The following is a 20,864-nucleotide window of genomic DNA, read 5'->3' on the forward strand; positions in this document are numbered from 1 at the left end:
AAGACCACAAGAAACTACACAGAGTCGTGAGCACAGCCCAGTATATCATGCAAACTGGCCTTCCATCCATTGACTGCATCTATACTACCCACTGCCTCAGGAGAGCAACCAACATAATTAAAGACTCCGGTTACACTCTCTTCCACCGTCTTCCGTTGGGAAGAGGATATAAAAGTTTGAAGACACTTACAAACAGATTCAAGAACAACTTCTTACCTTCTGTTATTGGACTTTTGAGTGGACCTCTCAAATATTGATTTCTCTCTCCCTGCACCTTCTCTGCTGCTGTAACACTGTATCCTGCACTCTATTCTGCTACCCTGATGCACTTTATATGGTACAATCTGCATATATAGCATGCAAAACAACACTTTTCACTGTATCTTGATACATGTGACAACAATAAATTAAATCAAGCTAATACGGGAGACTAGGACCCAAAGGCACAGCCTGAGAGTGAAGGGACAACCCTCTAGAACTGAGATGAGGAGGAATTTCTTCAGCCAGAAGGTGGTTAATCTGTTTAACTCATTGCCATAGAGTACCATGGAGGCCTAGTCATTGATTGTATTTAAGATCTGCTGGGCATCTCAAGGTAGTTTACTAGCTCAGGTAAGGATTCAGCTATGGTGAATAGCTGGTGCCAGAGGGTGTTGGCTGGAAGAAGGGAGTGCTGTGATTGGGACAAACGGGGAGGCAGGTGTGGAAATGCTGAATGGATGCAGAGACTGATCTTCAGTACTGCAATGGAGCTGAAAGGAGTGATGTGCACCTCCTGACCCCATATTCAGGTCAGCATATTTAACAGGTGTATCTTTATGATGGTAATCTAATCTGTGGTAATCTAGGAAGGTGAAACGTGGATACATTTAATTAAATGGAGGGTAACTCATTTGCTCAGGTGGACTCAAGCACATGTCTATCCTGTTATTGACATATGTAACAGGCAACATATTATACAGATGCAGCATCATCAAATATCTCAGTCACTTTTTGTAACTTTGGATTTTTGGAAACAGCTGAGGCTTCCAAATAAAAACTTCAAAGAAGACATTAAAAAACAAAAATCCAAAGAACTGCAGATGCTGGAAATCAGAAACAAAAACAGAAATTTCTGGGAAAACACAGCAGGTTTGGCAGCATCTATGGAGAGAAAGCAGAGTTAACGTTTTGGGTCCAGTGATCCTTCTTCACAACATTAAAAAACAAACCAATGAATAAATGCTGTTGTTGAATGTGTCATTTTTTTTAAACTTTAAAATGTTTTGTGCTAAGCCTTTTAGTTTGGACATTGAATTTTCAGTTATTGCAGAAAACAGATTAGGGAATGAATCATCTCAGAAAATGCTTTGACAAATTTGTGGCCAGATGCTGTATCATCCTCACTATAGTATAACAGCTAATGCGTGTTATGCAACATAAAACCTTTAATGTAGGAAGTGTCTATCACAGAACCACCAGCTGGAGGAGCAGTTATGACAGGTACTTAGAATGAGTTTTCAATTAAATATGCACACATCCACCAGGCCACTGGGATTCCAAAACCTAGGAGCAGGGAAAACCTCAGCCACCTAATTAATGCCCATTTTCTTCCAGATCCCATATTTAGGTGGATCCTTCAATGGACAAGCTGTCCATCTATTGGAAACAGGCTCAGAGAAAAGCCAGATCAAATTTCCGGTACATGTGGTCAAAGGTAATGTAGCGCAAGCTCCATGCACCAGTTCTCGAGCAGCATAATTAATGTTTTTAAAGGGAATATTGAAGGCTGCTCCAAAAAAGAAACAGCCACCAAATATCCTCAAAAAATTTATGTTGGTGGAGTCAAGAGGTGTTAAAATGATCCTTGCATTTACATAGAAACTTTGCCATTTGGTTCTTACCCTCTTAGTTTATTGTTTAGTTCAACCACAGTCAACCCCATCCTAAGACATACCTGAGGGCTGTTTGTTTTTGGAAGTAGCCTGGGTTAGGAAGGCCCCAGTGAGTTACACCAGAACACAGAGTTTCCTCAACAATTGTGGATCAAATTTCTGGACAGTGCTGTGAGCACTCCAGGAGAGAAATCATACGACATTAAAAAGAATATTTCTTCAAATTTTCTTTGATCTCCTTTGTTTCAAGGTATAAAAGGACTGAAATGGGGAGTAAAAGACTGGCTCAAAGTGATTGTTGGAGTTCATAAATCATGTTGTGAAACCTCTTGGAAAATTTTCTATTGCAGTTGGGAATGCTTTTGCACACCTGTTTGACACTGAGGGTTCAATTCTGTTGAAAGCACAGAAAGATTCACAAAATAATTTCTCCCCATGACCCTCAGTTGGATGTTGTGTTCAGTTCTCAACCTTATCACAATTCACTAGCCAGTGGATATACTATTTTGTAATTTATCAATTCTTTCACCTTAGATTTCCCTTTAATGTCTCCACTTATATGAACAGAGCTTTAGTTTTCTGTTTCATCATTAGTAAATTCTTTCATTCCTGGTGTCATCTTAATGAATATTCAAACAGTCTAGCATGATCAATTAATGTCTTGTACAAATTCATAATTATTTCCTTTTCCTGTACAGAGCACACTGCACATCTGATCAAGAAATCAATATGCCATTGTCTAATGACATTTTGCTCTTTCCATTTCTTTTATAAATCTAGCTATCTTCATCCCTCAACTTATTTGTGCTTCCAGGGTGTAATTAGTGAATTGTTAGTTTTTCTTAATATTTCACTCATCTGGAAGTTTCCTTCACTTTCTTATCCTCTAATTTATCACCAATAAATTCTGATATTATTCCCAGCTGATCCAAATTGTTTACCCTTATTAAGAATGAAAAGAAAACCAATGCAGCAGACTTCCTGCTAACTTCATCTTGTTAATATGAGAAACATCTTGTACTCCTAATCTTTTGTCAATCCCTCTATCCAGACCTCCACTTCACGTTTAATAACACTGGCTTTCATCTTTCAAACAAGGAATTTATATGATACTTTATTGTCTATTATAAAATAAGAAAAATAGATAAAATCCTCTCCATTTCCTTTGTCTTTTTGTTCAGGAACATTGAATGGTGAAAAAAAATGTGTAAAATTAGTGTAGAATGAATGAATGGATGCCCATTACAAATCCATTGATAGTTCCTTACTGGCCTTCGCTTTTTGAACAGTTCTGTAATGCCATCCTTTATCACGGATGTGAGGTTTATTGTTATCTGCACAAACCATAACTTTTTTTTTAAACAGGCTGCAACATTCAAGACTACACCTTTGCATGGGTCGCAGAAATTCTTCATTACACTTCCTGTTTCTGAAGAACTTCATTCATACCGACTCATGGTTAGGAGCGGCCAACAAACATCCGCATGTGAACCTCAGCAATTGCAATCTGTTTCTTTAACCCCATTCTGAAGCAATCCAGCCACCAGGGAGCACATCTTTTGGCTGCTAATCAATACCTTGGAGATCTGAGTGTGATTGACTATGTGCGACGACTGATGGTGATGATCGTTTTCTATGGGTAAACTATCGTTTTTGAGACCTAACACTTCTGAATGCCTGAAACATGCAGTGCTGTGTGCTGAGTTCATGCATTATTTCCTTGAACAGACCACGACCAATAAATGAATGGGATGTCCCAAAGAACCTGTCTCAACTCCACTAGTTGCTAGCATGAGACAGCATTTACAGAAAGGAACAGACGCCTGCAACTCTTCTGATGAGTTTTCCTACTTTGTATTTTATCTAACAGGACCCAATAAAAAATGTTACAGATATAGATTCCGCTGAAAATGGATCCCACCTGAATACAAATTTGTCTTTTTACTCCACCAGTAGTTACTGAACTGCTTTTGTTTCAGCTTTGAGGCAATCGCAGTCGTTTGTTGCGACATTAATATGAACGTAAAGGGAGAGAGGTTTGGTTATTACACCATCGCTAAGCAACCTTCGCAGCCTGTGGGACTGACAGACATGGGAACTGATGCAATTCTGCACAGCAATGTTACACAAACTAATTTCCCTCCACAAAATGGCAATAGTTATTGCAACAAAATGCACTGATGTAGCACTTTGCACGTTGTAAAATAACCCAAGACACTTCCTTGGATTAGCACTGACAATTCAACAATTTCACTGACACTGAAAAAAAGACATTTGGCATCAGTCAACAAAAGCTTGGTCAATGAGGTCTGACAAGCATCAGAATGGGAGAGGTGATGAAATGGAGAGCTTTACAGACAGAACTGCAGAACTTAAGAGACTGTTGAAAGCATGATCACCAATGGAATGGTGAAGGAAATCAGGGATGTAAAGGAAGCTAGACCTGGAGGTAAGCTTAGTTCTTAATGGGTTGTAGATATAAACACTTGGAGGTAGATGCAAGTGGGTCTATGAGATGTAATACATTTTATAAAGATATATGTACGTATGGAATTTAATATATTACATGTAGATATAAATACACTAGTGAAGTTACCATGGCAGTTCTCATGGGGAGTCAAGAACAAATTTAATTTTCAAATGAGTCAAAATTAGAAGGCAAAGGGTAATTAAACTAAAACAGGGACACATAATTCAGTGATAACAAGGTGTAGAGCTGGATGAACACAGCAGGCCAAGCAGCATCAGAGGAGCAGGAAGGCTGACGTTTCGGGCCTAGACCCTTCATCAGAGATGGGGGAGGGGAAGCGGGTTCTGAAATAAATAGGGAGAGAGAGGGTGGTGGATAGAAGATGGATAGAGGAGAAGATAGGTGGAAAGGAAACAGACAGGTCAAAGAGGCGGGGATGGAGCCAGTAGAGATGACTAAGAAAGGTGATGTGGCTGTAGTACCTGGTTTGCTTCAAGACATGGTCAAGCAGTTTCAAGGCTGAAGAGATTACGAGAGCGTTGCAGTGGGAGAGAGATCCACTGAGGTTTGTCCGGAGAGAGGAGGGTAACTTCTTCAGGGTAGGCATTCTTAGAAGACGCTTTGCAGTGGGGTTAAAATTGTATCAGAGATAGTAGAAACTGCAGATGCTGGAAAATCTGAGATAACAAGGTGTAGAGCTGGATGAACACAGCAGGCCAAGCAGCATCATAGGAGCAGGAAGGCTTACGTTTATGGCCTAGACCCTTCTTCAGAAATGGGGGAGGGGAAAGGGGTTCTGAAATAAATAGGGAGAGAGTGGGAGGTGGATAGAAGATGGATAGAGGAGAAGATAAGTGGAGTCCCTATTTTAAAGTCATACATTTTGTTCAATACTTTGAATTATTATGATTTAAAAAGTTTTGAACGAAATTTGATAAGCAGGGAAATAGAGCTTAGGTGTTTCTCCAGAGTACAGAGTGGGGAGCTGGAAGACACAGTACTTTATACACAACAAAATTTCAGTCCCACTACAAACTAAAGCTCAGAGCATAGTATGTTTACACAGATCTTCAGTCAAGAATGTGGAATTTCCAAGGGGAAGTGAAGATTTTGTAACAGGAAGTGTGATTAGACATATATTAGATATAAACTCTCAGAGCTTCCATGGTATTCTCCAAGATGAGTCAGAAGATATGGAGTTAGAAATTAGTCCTCTTCGTGCATGCTTTCCATCCATAAAAGACACACAAAGAAGTTTCAAATTCACAGAGCTATACTCTGCACTGCAGGATGATCATCCAGCATTACAATGACCTTGATTAATTTTTGTGCTTCCAAGGCACTGCCTTCAACAGGCATGAAGTCCCTTACATACCTTAATGAGGAGTGTAATGGCCTACCAATGTGGCACAGAGGTTTGGCAATACATTTTGAAGAACTAAATGTAGTTTTGGGTTTGATATTATTTCGGAGGTGCTGGGGCTTGGCAGTAATGTAAGGGACAGAGAAGAGTTTTCAGATTGTTGGCAAGAGTGAAAAGGACACATTTGGCCGTCAAGGAGTCAGAAGGTAATAGGCTCTGAAAAAGGCCAAGGAGTAGGACAGCAGCAATAAATGAAGGAGGGCCATGCAGAAGGGCAGACAGCAGAAGGAAGAATGGTGAAGGAGAATAAATGACGCAAGTCTTCAATTCCTCCCTGGTATCCAGGTTGATTGTCCCTCTCATTTAAAGCATCTTAAGTTTAAAAAGCAGAAGCTTAATGCAGACACTTGTAAAAGATCCAGCTGCTGCACTACAAAAGCCGCTACCCTGGTATTAGCCACAGATCAGCTCTGAATTGTAGAAATGCTAGGTGGATCTTCAAATTTAGAAAAGTCCCCAGTTACTTAAACTGGAAGCATTTGAAAGACTGGCTCTACCCAGAGTCATTTAAAAACCATTTTGGAACTTCTGCCTCTAAATTTCAAAAGCTGGTTTTCAGAGCCTTGGAATAGCGTGTTGAATGTGCAGGGTTTACACCCTTTCAGATTGGTCAGGAAAAATGTCAATCATGGCCAGGGTTAAAGTCTTCTGTGTGGTTGGTCAACATTTCTAGTAGTATAGCCATCATAGAATTCTGGATAACATGGGCAGGGCTGGAGGAAGGCCCACTACTTGGGCAGAATAAAAGGTGAAGGTCTTAGGATAATGTGGCCAATATGAAGTCTGAGAAGTTGGACGAGGTAGGAGCAAGTGGAAGGGGGAAGGTGTGTGTGTGTAATTTGTATAGAGCATGGGGTGACAGTAGTATGGCCTTAAAAGGCTGCCTGTGGCATTAGATTGGGGTCTGGGTTGGAGGATGAGGGGAGAAGAGGGAAAAGTCAGTTCAGCGAGGGCAAATGACTATTCTGACAGGCTTGGGAATTGTGTCACAAGAGACTCAATTGTATGATTCCCTCTAGCTAGGTAGGTGCCAGAAAAGATTAGCACATAAAGATTTCTGAGTTGGGCAGTTCAACATGGGTGATAAGCAATTATCAACTTAATTATAAATCAAAAGGAAAACTTAATTGGATGTTGGAAATAACAAAATTATGTCAAAAAGTCTGATAGAAAATATGTTGCAAGAAGCAAGTGGTAAAATCACAAAGATTGTGTGCATATGCAAAACTATTATTAAGACAGACTTTTATACAGCTTTTGATAAATTTAAAAGGGATAAATTATGAATAACTCAATGCACGATATGGAAAAATGAAATTTCACTTCTTGCATCTTACTGGTCCCTTTTAATTGTTTTAGTTCTGAAGAATAATTGCTATTCTACATCAAGGCACAATTCCCTTTATTTAAGAGCATTTTATTGCACACAAAGTGAAACATTTTATTGCGCTTGTAAATGCAATTTCACTTACATCACCTGTAATTGTCAATGCTTTATTGGATAGATATGATGTTGGATGAAGTTATAGAGTATCTTAAATCTTTGCATAAGTAATGACATGAATATATTTTATATTTTTTTAGAGTTCTTTGAGTAGCTTATGATCTTAGAGTAGGTTAATAGGTCGGCACAACATCGTGGGCCGAAGGGCCTGTATTGTGCTGTACTGTTCTATGTTCTATATTCTATGAAAGAATTCACTTCTGAAAATATAACCTGTATGAAGGCATGAGTGTAAGACATGGAGGGACAGTGGCATCGGCACTAAGGAACTATTGTGATGGGACGGTCCCTTCCTGAACTATGCTGGAGCTGCTGATTTTGCCAACTGTATAACTGGGGAAGCAGAGAGGTTTTTAAACTAATTAGTGGCAGCAATGGATCAAATTTTGGGAATATGTGATAAATCAATTTGTAGATTCAAGGCAAAAGCAAAAAAGTGTTATGCAGTATATGTTATCGGACTGCAGCGGGAAAGGATATATGAGTCTAAGATTCATGCAACAGATAACACTAGAATTCACAAAGAGAGTGAAAGGATAAAACTGAAGACTCTGTATCTGAATGCATGCAGCATTTGAAACAGAGCAGAAGAATTGAGAGTACAAATAGAAATTGATAAGTGCGATCTGGTAGCTATTACAGAGATTTGGTAGTAGAATAACATGGATTGGGACCTGAATCTTAAATGGTAGAGGAAAGTTAGGATTGTTAAGAAACTAGGAAATGTGGAGGTGTGGTTCTGTTAGTTAATGATGGCATCAGCTCAGTAGAGAGTGATGAACTAAGATCGGGAAAACAAGGTGGGGAAACAGTTTTAGTACAAATAAGGAATGGTAAAGGCACAAAGTCATTTTTGGGAGTGCTGTACATGCCCCCTAGCAATAACCACATATAGGGTGGATAAGTGAGGAAGAAATAATGAGAGCTTGTCAGGAAGGCACAGAAATAATCATGGGACATTTTAATCCACATATAGACTGAAAATATCAGATAAGTAAAGGTAGCCTCAATGAGAAGTCACAGAATGTTTTCGGGACAGTTTCTTAGAACAGCATTTTCTGGAATTGAGACCTGGTATTGTGCAATGAGATAGGATTAATTAATCATCTCATAGTGAATGCATTCCTAGGTAACAGGAGCCGTAATATGCTTGAATTTTACTTTTAGTTTGAACAATGAGGAGTGGATCTGAGTCCATTAAAAAAAATTAAGAAAGGGAATTATGAGGTTCATAAAACCATAAGATATAGGAACAGAATTAGGCCATTCTGCCCTTTGAATCTGCTCTGCTATTCGGTCATGACTGATATGTTTCTCAATCCCATTCTCCTTTCTTCTCCTGTCACCCTTGATCCCCATACACATCAAAACCCCATGGATCTCTCAATGATTTGGCCTCCACAGCCCCATGTTGCAGTGAGTTCCACAGATTAGCCACCCTCTGGTTGAATAAATTCTTCCTCATCACAGTTCTAAAGGGTCATCCCTTCACTCTGAGGGTGATACATTGGGTCTAAGTCTTTCCTCTTAGTGGTAACATCTTCTCCATGTCTAAGTCTATCTAGACCTGTCAGTATTCTGTAAGTTTCAATACATCTTCCCACATCCTTCTAAATGCCAAAGAATACAGACCCAGAGTCTTCAACGGCTCTTCAGATGACAAGCCCTTGATCCCCGAGATCATTATTGTCAACCTCCTCTGGACCCCCTCCAACACAAGAACATTCTTCCTTAGGTACATGGCCCAAAACAACTCACAATATTCCAAATGCAGTCTGACCAGAGCCTTATACAGCCTCACCAGTACATTTCTGCACTTGTATTCTGGAAACGAATGTTAAAATTGCATTTGCATTCATAAATGTCAACTGAACCTGCATGTTAACCTTAAGAGAATCTCAAGTCTCTTTGTGTTTCAAATTTCTGAAGCCTTTCCCCATTTAGAAAATAGTCTAGACCTCTATTCTGCCTACGAAAATGCATACGCTTGCACTTTCCCACATTGTATCCATCTTTCACTCCTTTGCCCACTTTCCTAGCTTGTCCAAGCCCTTCTGCAGCCTCCCCACTTCCTCAACACTATCCATGTCTCCACCTATCTTTGTGCCATCTGCAAACTTAGCAACAATGCCCTGGGTTCCTTCATCCGAATAGGTTGTATAAAACATGAATAGTTGTGGTCCTCATGTGGAGTCGACTCGTGAGTGGCTGCCATCCTGAAAAAAGAACCCTTTATTCCCACTCTCTGCCTTCTGCCAGTCAGCCAATCCTCTATCTATGCCAGTTCCTTGCCCCTAACATCCTGGGCTCCTACCTTTTCTGGCAGACTCCTGTGTTGCACTTCTCAAAAACTTTCTGGAAATCCAAATGGGTCATGTCCACTGGCTGTCCTTTGTCTAACTTGTTTGTTACATCCTCAAAGAATTCTAACAGATTTGTTAGGCATGACCTCCCCTTGAAGAAGCCATGCTGTCTCAGCCCTATTTTACCATGTACTTCCAACTACTTTGCAATGTTATTCTTAATAACGAACTCTAAAATCTTACTAATGACTGAGGTCAGGCTAACCAGCCTTTAGCTTCCTGTTTTCTGCCTCCCTCCCTTCTTAAACAGGAGTGTTACATTAGCTATTTTCCAGTCCTCTGGGACCATCCCTGACTCCAGTCATTCCTGACAGATCACCGCCAATGTCCCCATAATCTCCTCAATTATCACTTTCAGATCTCTGGGGTGTAGACCATCTGGTCTGGGTGATTTATCCACCTTCAGGACTTTCAGTTTCCCCAGCACCTTTTCCTTAGTGATGGCCACGACACTCAACTTTGCCGCCTGACTCTCTTGAAGTTCTGGTATGCTGTTGGTGACTTCCACAGTAAAAACTGATGCCAAGTACCCATTCAGTTTCTCCACCAGTTCTTTGTTCCCCATTAGTCCTTCTCCAACCTCATTTTCCAGAGGTCCAATGTCCACTCTTGCCTCCCTCTTACCTTTTAGATATCTAAAAACCTTTTGCAATCTTCTTTTATATTACTAGCTAGCTTAGTCCTATATTTCATCTTCACTGGTTTTTGACCGCTTCCCACTGATCTTCACCACATTGTACGCTTTTTCTTTTGCTTTAATGCTGTCCCTCACTTCCCTTGTCAGCCATGGTTGCCTCATCCTCCCCTTAGTATGTTTCTTCTTCCTTGGGATGAAATTCTGTTGTGCCTTTCGAATTACTGAGAAACCCGTGCCACTGCTGTTCCACCATCTTCCCTGCTAGGCTCCCCTTCCATTCAATTCCGGCCAACTTCTCTCTCAAGTCTTTGTAGTTACCTTTACTCAATTGTAATACCATTACATCTGATTCCAGCGTATCCCTCTCAAACTGCAGGGTGAATTCTATCATATTATGGTCACTGCCCCCAAGGTGTTCCTTCACCTTCAGCTCCCTAGTCAATCTGCCTCATTAAACATCACCTAATCCAGAACTGCCTGTTCCCTAGTGGGCTCTATCACAGATACTCCAAAAAAAAACTCTTGGTAGACATTCCATGAATTCATTTTCTTAGACCCACTGCCAACCTGATTTTTCCAGTCCACCTACATATTGAAGTTCCCTATGATTATTGTAATGGTGCCTTTCTTACATGCCTTTTCTATCTACTAACTTATTTTCTGCCCAACATCTTGACTACTGCTAGGAGCCCTGTACACAACTCCCATCACAGTCTCTTTTCCTTTGTGGTTCCTCAAGTCTAGCTTGCTATTGATTTAATTTCATTTCTTACCAACAAGGCAACTCCACCCCCTCTGTCCATCTTCCTGTCATTTTGATAGGATATGTATCCTTGGATATTTAGTTCCCAGCCCTGATCCCCTTGCAGTTACATCTCTGTGATACCCACAACATTGTTTCTGCCGATTTCAATCTGCACTACAAGTTCATTTACTTTGTTTTTGTATAGTGTATGCATTTAAGTACAACACTCTCAGTCCTGTATTGGCTGCTTGCCTCTCTTCTCATAGCTGTCTCCTTATCTGCTGTGCCTGAAGTTAGATTCCTGAGCTTTAACATACTCTCTGTCCTATTACTTTGTCTGCTCAGCCTCCCCCCACAACCCCCTTGTAACTTTTTTCCATAATTTTCCTTGCAACTGAACTCACCACCAGCCGCACCCCACCCAACCCGCCACCCCACTATTCAGTTTAAATCCACAGCCCTAGTTATGTGATTAGCCAGGACTCCACCCAGCATCATCCTGATACCAGAATGCAAAGACTTTTTTTTAATCAGTATCTTAATGTTGGACCCTTGTCTAAAAATAAGAATGGAAATCAGAATCTTTAAACAAATATAGATGTTTTAACAAGATTTCCTGCAGCAGTGTCTCTGAGGAATTTACAGCAAAACTAGGAATGGAAATATTAGTTTGATTTTTCAAAAGGTATGGATTACCCATGTAAATAAAATCAGATAAATGCACAGATATATATTGCAAATATTCGAAATATAGTAAATAGATTGGGAATAAAACAATTTATATCTTTAGTTTATCAATTCCAATCTCAAGGACCATTCGAAAGATGGCATTGCATTTTAAAAATCATGCCGCAGTTTGTTGTCAAGGATGTCCTTAATGTCCGGAGGATTCAGTCCCTTCAAACTGATAAAAGACCCTTTAGATTAATTAAAGAAAACTTATAAACCAAAGCTGAGAGTTTGCACTTCTGACATTTGTATCAAGTTCCTAGAGTGCTCAATAAATAATAAAAACTAGGGCAGATTGAAAAAAAAGACAACAATCAGAATTTTGCTGGTGGAGACAACTTATTAATGTTGTCACAAACATAGAAAATGCTAGAGAAACTCGGCAGGTCTGGCAGCATCTATGGAGACAGAAACACAGTAAACACTTTGAGTCCAGTGTGACTCTTCTTCAGAATTCTGGACGTTTTAACAAGATTTCCTTCAGCAGTTCTAAAGAAGTCATACTTAACTTGAAATGTTATCTCTGTATTTCACAGATATTATGTTTGTCTAGCAATTTCTTTGCTAGTTTCAGATTTCCAGCATCTTAACTTGATCAATCCTGTTACCCCACCCATGTTTTTGGGGCACCTTTAAAAACAAAGTTCACTGGAATTTACAAAATCAGAAGTAAAGTCAGTGATGTCAATAAGTACTCCAGACAGGGATTAAAATCAGAGAGTGTGTCATGTTAATATGTTGAAGTGACACTATGGCAGGGAAGATAGTCAGAACATAATGTGTTTGCAGTGGTGTGTTTGCAAGCTCTCTGATGGTTGGAGTCATATCTGGCACATAGGAAGATGGTCGTGGTTGTTGGAAGTCAATCATCTCAGCTCCAGGACATTTCTGCAGGAGTTCCTCAGGGTAGTGTCCTCGGCCCAAACATTTCAGCCGCTTTATCAATGACCTTCCCTCCATCATAAGGTCAGAAGTGGGAATGTTCGCCGATGTTTGCCCAATGTTCAACACCATTCATGACTCCTCAGATGCTGAGGCAGTCCATGTTCAAATGCAACAAGATCTGGACAATATCCTGGCTTGGGCTGACAAGTGGCGAGTAAAATTCGTGTCACACAAATGCCAGGCTATGACCATCAGCAATAAAAGACAATCTAACCACTGCTGCTTGACATTCAATGGTGTTACCATCACTGAATCCCCTACTATCAACATCCTGGGTGTTTTCCTTGACCAAAAACTCAACTGGACTCACCACTCAAATACAGTGGCTACAAGAGCAGGTCAGAAACTTGGAATACTGCAGAGTGTAACACACCTCCCTGACTCCCCAAAGCCTGTCTACAAGGCACAAGTCAGGAGTGTGATGGAATATTCCTAACTTGCCTGGATGAATGCAGTCCTAGCAACACTCAAGAAGCTTGACACCATCCAGGACAAAGCAGCCCACTTGATTGGCACTACATCCACAAGCATCCATTCTCTCCACCACCTCTGTAGCATCCCTCTGTAGCAGTAGTGTTTACTATCTACAAGATGCACTTCAGAAGTTCACCAAAGATTTTCAGACAGCACCTTCCAAATCCATGAGCACATCCATCTAGAAGGACAAGGGCAGCAGATAGATGGGAACACCATCACCTTCAATTTCCCCTCCAAACCACTCCACCATCCTGATTTGGAAATATCTCACTGTTCCTTCACTATCACTGGGTCAAAATCCTGGAATTCCCTCCCTAATGGCATTGTGGGCCATCCCACAGTAGGTGGATTGCAGCGGTTCAAGAAGGCAGCTCACCACCACCTTCTCAAGGACAACGAAAGATGGGCAAGAAATGCTGGCCAGCCAGTGACACCCGCATCCCACAAAATGAATTGTAAAAAAAAAGTGGTGAAATAAATATGGAGTGAAATAAAAATATCAGAATGATTGAAGAATGAGTCTAAAATTGAAAATTCAAAAGTCAACCCTCCAGCAATCAGATTCAGAGGTGCTTACAAGTTATTTGGCACTTTATGCTATCTCCCTGAAAACTATCACAATTATTTAGAGAAGCAGTTACAAATTCATAAATCAATTTGTTAAATAGGTTAGGAGAAACATTTTTGGCTATACATTATGGTACTGTAGAGGAAGTGTTACCCATAAAACAACATCCTTGCAAAACCAAAAGAGTTCAAATGAGGAAAGAAATCAGCTGTGAAGAAGGGTCACGGTTCCCTAAACACTGACTCTGATTTCTCTCCACAGATGCTGCCAGACCTGCTGAGCTTTTCCAGCAATTTCTGTTTTTGTTTTTGATCAAGTTCATGATAGACTAGACAAATGATCTGGTGAGATATTTGCAGAACTATTTACTAAATTGAGCTTTATCAACCAAAAAAAATTATGTCAGAAGCAGATTCAGTTCAGAAGAAAAAAGTCTGTGTCAGCAGATGAGCTGTAGTATTGAAAACAGTCAAAGTAACGTGAAAAAGCTCTGCATATTTTTCTTACAGTTTAGTGAAAGAAGTCAGTGACTTGCCTGTAACTGTGAGTGTCCAAGAAAGACGAGAAGATTTAATTTGGGTGAATGTGCAGAAATTGACTGAAAGGAAAAGCTTACAACTTGTCAGTTCACTAAGAAAGTAAACAGTGAAGACAGTAATGATAATCCACTGGTGTTGAGCATCTGTGAAGGATAATGCTAGGAAAAAGGGTTGAAACTTTCTTTTCGCTATTTATAAAAGCTTTGCAAGGGCAGCACAGCGGCTCAGTGGTTAGCACTGCTACCTCACAGTGCCAGGGACCTGTGTTCAATTCCAGGCTTGAGTGACTGTCTGTGTGGAGTTTGCATGTTCTCCCTGTGTCTGTGTGGGTTTCCGCCAGGTGCTCCAGTTTCTTCCCACAGTCCAAAGATGCGCAGGTTTGGTGGACTGGCCATGCTAAATTGTCCTGTAGTGTGTAGGCTAAGTAAATGCAGGGTTATGGGGATAGGTGGAGGGGAGGGTCTGAGTGGGATGCTCTTCAGAGAGTCGGTGTGGGTTGATTGGCCTCTATCTGAACTGCAGGGATTCTATGATTCTAAATTATTATGCACATCTATATGTGGCTTTGTCTTACTTACCTATTCATTTGTGCAATAAATTGATGCTGTTTTGTTAAAAAGTACATCAGAAGCTTCTTCTGAATATGTTCATGATTGACGAGGGTAATAGCCAAATTGCAAAAAACAAAACTTACAGTCTGTCAAGCCAGGTTTCACTGTAAATCTGACTTGTCAGTATTACCATGAGCTCAGATTGTAATACTTGTGAGACAGGGTTATGTTTAGCCTCCCTATTTCTGTTAAGGCCACTGTACAATATTTCCCATGGGCAAGTGGTCCATTCAGGTAGTTATACCTATAAACCACCAATGTTAATTATGAATTTGTGGCTTAGATCTGCAGAATCATAAATGGAATAGCTAAGTTTTCTTTCCTTGACTAAGATGATCTCCAACAGCAAAATATTATACTTTGAAACATGATACTCAGGAATGTAACAGACATCAGACATGCGCGTCTTTCAAGGCACATATAAACCTAATCATGGTGATGTACTTTAAAGAACATTTTTACCATTAAGACCATAAGATATAGGAGCCAAATTAAGCCATTGGCCCATCAAATCTGCTCTGCCATTCCATCATGACTGATATATTTCTCAATCCTATTCTCCTGTCTTCTACCCATATCCCTTTACTAATCAAGAGCTGATCTGTTTCTGGCTTAAATATACTCAATGACTTGGCCTCTACAGCCTTCTGTGGCAATGAGTTCCACAGATTCACCACCCACTGGCTGAAAAAAATTCCTCCTCATCTCAGTTCTCAAGGGTCATCCCTTCAGTCTGAGGCTGTGCTCTTGGATCCTGGTCTCTCCTACTCAGGTCCTCGTCTCTCCTAATGGAAGCATTTTCTCCATGTCCTCTTTATCCAAGTCTCTCAGTATTCTATAAGTTTCAGTCTGCACCCCCTCATCATTCTAAACTCCATCGAATACAGACACAGAATCCTCAACCACTCCTCATATGACAAGCCCTTCATCCCCAAGATCATTATTGTAAAACTCCTTTGGAACCCCTCCAATGCCAGCACATCTTTCCTTGGATATGGGACCCACAACTGCTCACAATATTCAAATGTATTGTGACCAGAACCTTATACAGCCTCAGCAGTACATGTCTGCTCTTGTATTCCAGTCCTCTTGAAATGATTGTGAACATTGCATTTGCCTTCCTAATCACCAACTGAATCTGCATGTTAACCTGAAGAGAATCCTGAATTAGGACTCCCAAGTTCCTTTGTGCTTCAAATTTCTGGAGCCTTTCCCTGTTTTGGAAATAATCTATGCCAATATTCTACCTACAAAACTGCATAACCTCACACTTTCCCACATTGTATTCCATCTGCCACTTCTTTGCACCTGTCCTAACCTGTCCAAGTCATTCTGCAGGCTCCCCGCTTCCTCAACACTACCTATCCCTCCATCTTTATATATTGTAAACAAAAAAAGGGCATTTTTAAAATTTGTTATAGCTGTGAAGTCACAATGATTAAGAAATGCTTCCAATCTCCAGCATCCTCATTCCCTTGTTTAATTTTAGTGAATAATAAATTACTTTTGGATATTCGACAGTGGTATTTACAGTATAAGTAATACTTTGAAACCAGTTGTGCCAGGGTCTCATCAAAACTCATGCAGCCTCTAGAGTGAGTGAGTGAGTGAACTGGAAAGCATAGATTAGAGGCTGATAGACTGCATTCGCGTACCACTCAATCATTACAGTGTGGTTTGCTGTGTGAAAATGATGTTCGTAAACATTTTGAAGCCTCATTTGATTTTCAAAGTTTCAGGACTTCAATGTTCATGTACAAGTACAGATAAACTCAACAAGCAAGTCTTAAAGGCAACACCTCAGAATACTTAGCAAGACAATCTAATTGCCTTGATCTCTAAAAGTGCTTCTGCAAAATGCTGGAAATCAGTGATTCAAAACCAACTTTTGTTTTGGTTGGGGGCTGGCGTGGGGATCTGAACAAAAAAAAAGTTGCCTTCAGCATTGACGGAACTTTCTGATACATCAACATCTGACAGAACTTTTTAAAACAGGATACAGCACTCATTAACTTGCTAACTGGATACATCAACATGCCTGTTCTTATCTAGTGTATTATTTCATGTTGTTTTATCGCCTTTTCTCCACTGAGAATATTGTGGAGCTCATTTCTGGCCAAAAGTGGAGCCATAACCCACTCACAATACTTGTAACATTGCTTTAATGTACTTCCATTTATTCAAAGTACTGATCATTTGGAGTAAATACATACTTCTAACTTTGAATGTGAACCTTTTTAATTTTTTGAAAGTGGCAATAAACCAAGATAAGGACTCACCTTTCACTGATGCTCATTAATCCATTTTTGTGCTGTAGGAATACTAAACATGTCAAGTTTAGAACAAAGAACAGAGAACAGTACAACACAGGAACAGGCCCTTTGGCCTACCGAGACTGCCCGGTACATGATGTCTTTCTGAACTAAAAAAACTTCTGCCTCTGCATGGTCCATGTCTCTTTATTTCCTGCCTATTCATATGTCTGTCAAGGTGCCTCTTAAACATTGATATGGTATCTGCCTCCACCACCTCTTCTGGCAACTCATTCCAGGCACTTACCACTCTCTGTGTAAACAACTTGCCCCTCACATCTCCTTTAAACTTATCCCTTAGAAATTGACACTTCCACCCCATGAAAAAGACTCCAATTCTACCCATGCCTCTCATAATTTTGTATACTTCTATCAGGTTGCCCCTCATCCTTAACTTTCAAGTGAAAACAAACCAAGTTTGTCCAATCTCTCCTCATAGTTAATTTCCTCCAAAACAGACAACATCCTGGTAAACCGTTTCTGTACCCTCTCCAAAGTCTCCACATCGTTCTGGTATGGTGGCCAGAACTGCCAATTTTATACTTTATGTCCTGACTGATGAAGGCAAGCATACCATATGCCTTCTTGAGCACTTTATCCACTTGTATTGTCACTTACAGGGGATTGTGGACCTGTGTCTAGATCCCTCTGTATGTCGATGCTACTAAGGGTTTTGCCATTTACTGTATTTACTGTTTGTCAATGCTTTCTCCATTAATTCTACCACTTTATAATGTCTTTCCACAACAACTTGCACTTATATACCATCCTGAACAATTATTTTGTTTTTTACTTGGATGTGATTCTTTTGGTTGAGCCAAGGATCGGTGGAAGTACTTCTGACTCTAAATTCATGTTCCCCTCTAGAGACATGAGCACAAAGATCTGATCTGACACCCCAGGGCAGGAGTGAGGAATGTTGCACTGCTGGAGATGCTGTTTTCAGTTCACATGTTAAACTGAGATTCTGTCTGGTTTGTAAGGTGGGCACCAAAGATCGTTTTGAAGATGAATAGGGGGAACTATTCTCCATATCCTGGCCTACATTTCCCACTCCATCAGCATCACTAAAGGTTACTTGATCATCATCAGGGTGCAATTTGTGGGAGCTTGCTGTGCACAGATAGGCTCCTGGGTATTCTAAATTACATTAGTGCCTATTCTTCCACAGTTCTTAATTGGCTGGGACTTCACGATTTTCTTAAGTCACAACATGCTACGTGAATATACTATATTTTAAAAAGCATGTTTTTCTGAACAGTCTGACTCTCCCTAATTAAAGAAAAATAGCCAACACTCTTCTTATGAGCTTCTTCTGATTACAAATTCAAATGAACTACTCCTAAATGCGTCAATGCTTCCTCATTCATTTTCTCCAGTAAGAATTTCAGTCAGGATCAGTTGCTACAAAGGGGCATCTGCTCCCCGACTCGCCAGCAAGTTAGTGATCAAAATAGTCCCTGAACTAGCACACACATTGGCTTTGCTGTCTGAAATTGGCGTGGACAAGGGAGGAATTTCATCAGTTGGAGGGGCAACATGTTCACATACAATTGCACAAGACTGTCCGTGTAGCAATCAGGCTTCTTTCTACGACAGGGGGAGCACTGCTCTGTTACTGGCAAAACCCCCCAAATCTTAACATGGTAAAACTTGAGAGAAGTGGGGAAGTAAAATAAATCATGCAGACTCTGTCCACACTTCTTTTGCTCCCCGATGAAATACTTATGAATGAGATCTGCCTTACATCTTTCTCCCCCAGTTTTCTGCCGCTGTAATCGCTAGCGTTGGCTGAAAGGGGAAGCCAAGTCCCCCCGAGTGTTTGGGGACTGGGAGCTCTGTCCCGAAGCTACAGAAAATCATTTCGCCTCCAAATGGTGACAGAGCCCTACCGCTCCACCCAGTCACCATTGAAGGAAGACTGGGAGGGTGATTGCACGTGTGAAATGTTTAAAACCCTACTTTGCAAATGAAATAGTATGCTCTAGATACAAAGTCAAACCTTTTCCCAAACATAAAATGCATCTTTCCTTCAAACAAACAAGCGAAAGAAGTTATTCTGGAAGTCTTACCTGTTAGACGAAAAGCGAACATCAGACAGCACAGCCGGCACACTATCATTTTTATTTTTCGTTATAAAAACACAGCGAGCAAATCCAGGAGTTGTGTTACAATCCAAAAGTTCTCGCACTGACAGAGCCTGCGGCAAACACCGGCTGAAAGTTTTGCCTTCACTCTCAAGAATGTCTCTTTTGATGCAGTCCCTTTTTTTTATCAAAACCGAGTAAAAGTTGCTCCTCTCGGGCAGATTGCTTTGGGAGTAGAATCTATTTCCATTTTCTCCTGAGAATCTTGCGTTCCCCTTTCCCCCTCACACTGGCTGGCTGGACTTAAACGCAAAGAGGAAAAGCGTCACTCCTGCTGAGAGAAGCGGTGATTCAAGAGGGCAAGGATTATACCAGATATTACTGCTACCCTCCACATCATTACAGTCCGGAACATCGCTGAAGAACAGTAATCCCTGGGACTGTTGCACTGCCAAGATATCATCTCATCCCTGACTCATAATTTAACTAAAATAGGACAGTTACTTTAAATCATTAGCACAGTCCCACCTAGCCTCCTGATCTATTAATAACACTGTGTTTTCTTTTTAAATGAATGTTAAAAATTAAAGGATGTTGAGCTGATAGAAGGTTTATGCACTGTATATAAATTTACCTCACCATTTTGGCAAGTTATCGAACTCAGCATTCTCACAGATTTCCAAACCAATATCTTTTGGCAAAATTGAGGTTCTTAACCAAAAAAAAACGTTGTTTAGGCAGATTTTCAACTTTCCACACAGGCATTAAACTGGTGTTGCTGATCCACAATGTGTTACTCAAATTGTCCAACTTCCAAATCCACTGGAACAGAACACCCATTTGTAAAGGAAAATCTACCTCATTACTCTTGTGTTGTGTGATTTTAGGGTTTAGAATTTGGATTCAGGCCAGACTAGTCTGGGAGAGATATGTTAAGTGCTGTCTTCAGGCTTGGTGTTCTTTAGAATGCTTATTGCATGTTAACCCCACATATAACCAATAGTCCCTCTAATGTTTGCTTCAGTGAGCTGACCTCCAAAGTCCATGATTGATGTGGACTTCCAAAACCAGAAGCCAATTTGTCAGCAACTCCATCAACGTACATGGAACCTCAGAGCAGCTATGCACCCATGTAGCTTAGGAGGAACGTTGTATACAACTATAGAGATCCATGAGGTTCTGAACTTATTGTTACATTGTAAGGGACAGTTCCCTGTTCCTTATTGATCTTTTAATAATGGACATTCTATCTAAATACCCCACCCATGCCATGATATTTATTTTCTGTAAGGAGCAGTTTAATCATAACCCAGGATCCTGAAGGTCTCACTAAACACCCCTCCTCAAGCTCTTCTCACCATCATAAAAATTGTTCAACATTTTTATTCAGTCTCAGATGAGTTACTTAGGTTACTTTATTTCTACATTTGCTGTGAGTTTTGTCCTTCTCTCTCCTGTCTCTCCTAAGTCAGTTGGATTGCTCTGTGTCAATAGGTAGGTAAGAAAAGTCTCTGTTCAGGTATAGTAATATTAAAGAAAAGTTGGTGACCTTTCTTTTTTCTCTGTTTGCTTCTATTCGA

At 40.4% G+C, this 20,864-nt stretch overlaps 1 protein-coding gene across 2 annotated transcripts in view; it reads right to left on the minus strand.

The window, feature by feature from the left end:
* The window catches only part of tie1 (tyrosine kinase with immunoglobulin-like and EGF-like domains 1), an 86,425-nt gene extending 66,845 nt beyond the window's left edge, over nucleotides 1-19,580 (minus strand). For both annotated transcript variants that reach the window (XR_007263093.1, XM_048602210.1), the window contains exon 1: nucleotides 19,270-19,580. Coding sequence is in view for 1 of the 2 variants with exons in the window: in XM_048602210.1 (XP_048458167.1) it covers nucleotides 19,270-19,318 (49 nt within the window). In the remaining variant the exon portion in view is untranslated. The remainder of the gene's footprint in view (nucleotides 1-19,269) is intronic.
* Between the last annotated feature and the right edge of the window lie 1,284 nt (nucleotides 19,581-20,864).

Source organism: Rhincodon typus, chromosome 10 (genome assembly GCF_021869965.1).
Source record: "Rhincodon typus isolate 14 chromosome 10, sRhiTyp1.1, whole genome shotgun sequence".
NCBI lineage: Eukaryota > Metazoa > Chordata > Chondrichthyes > Orectolobiformes > Rhincodontidae > Rhincodon > Rhincodon typus.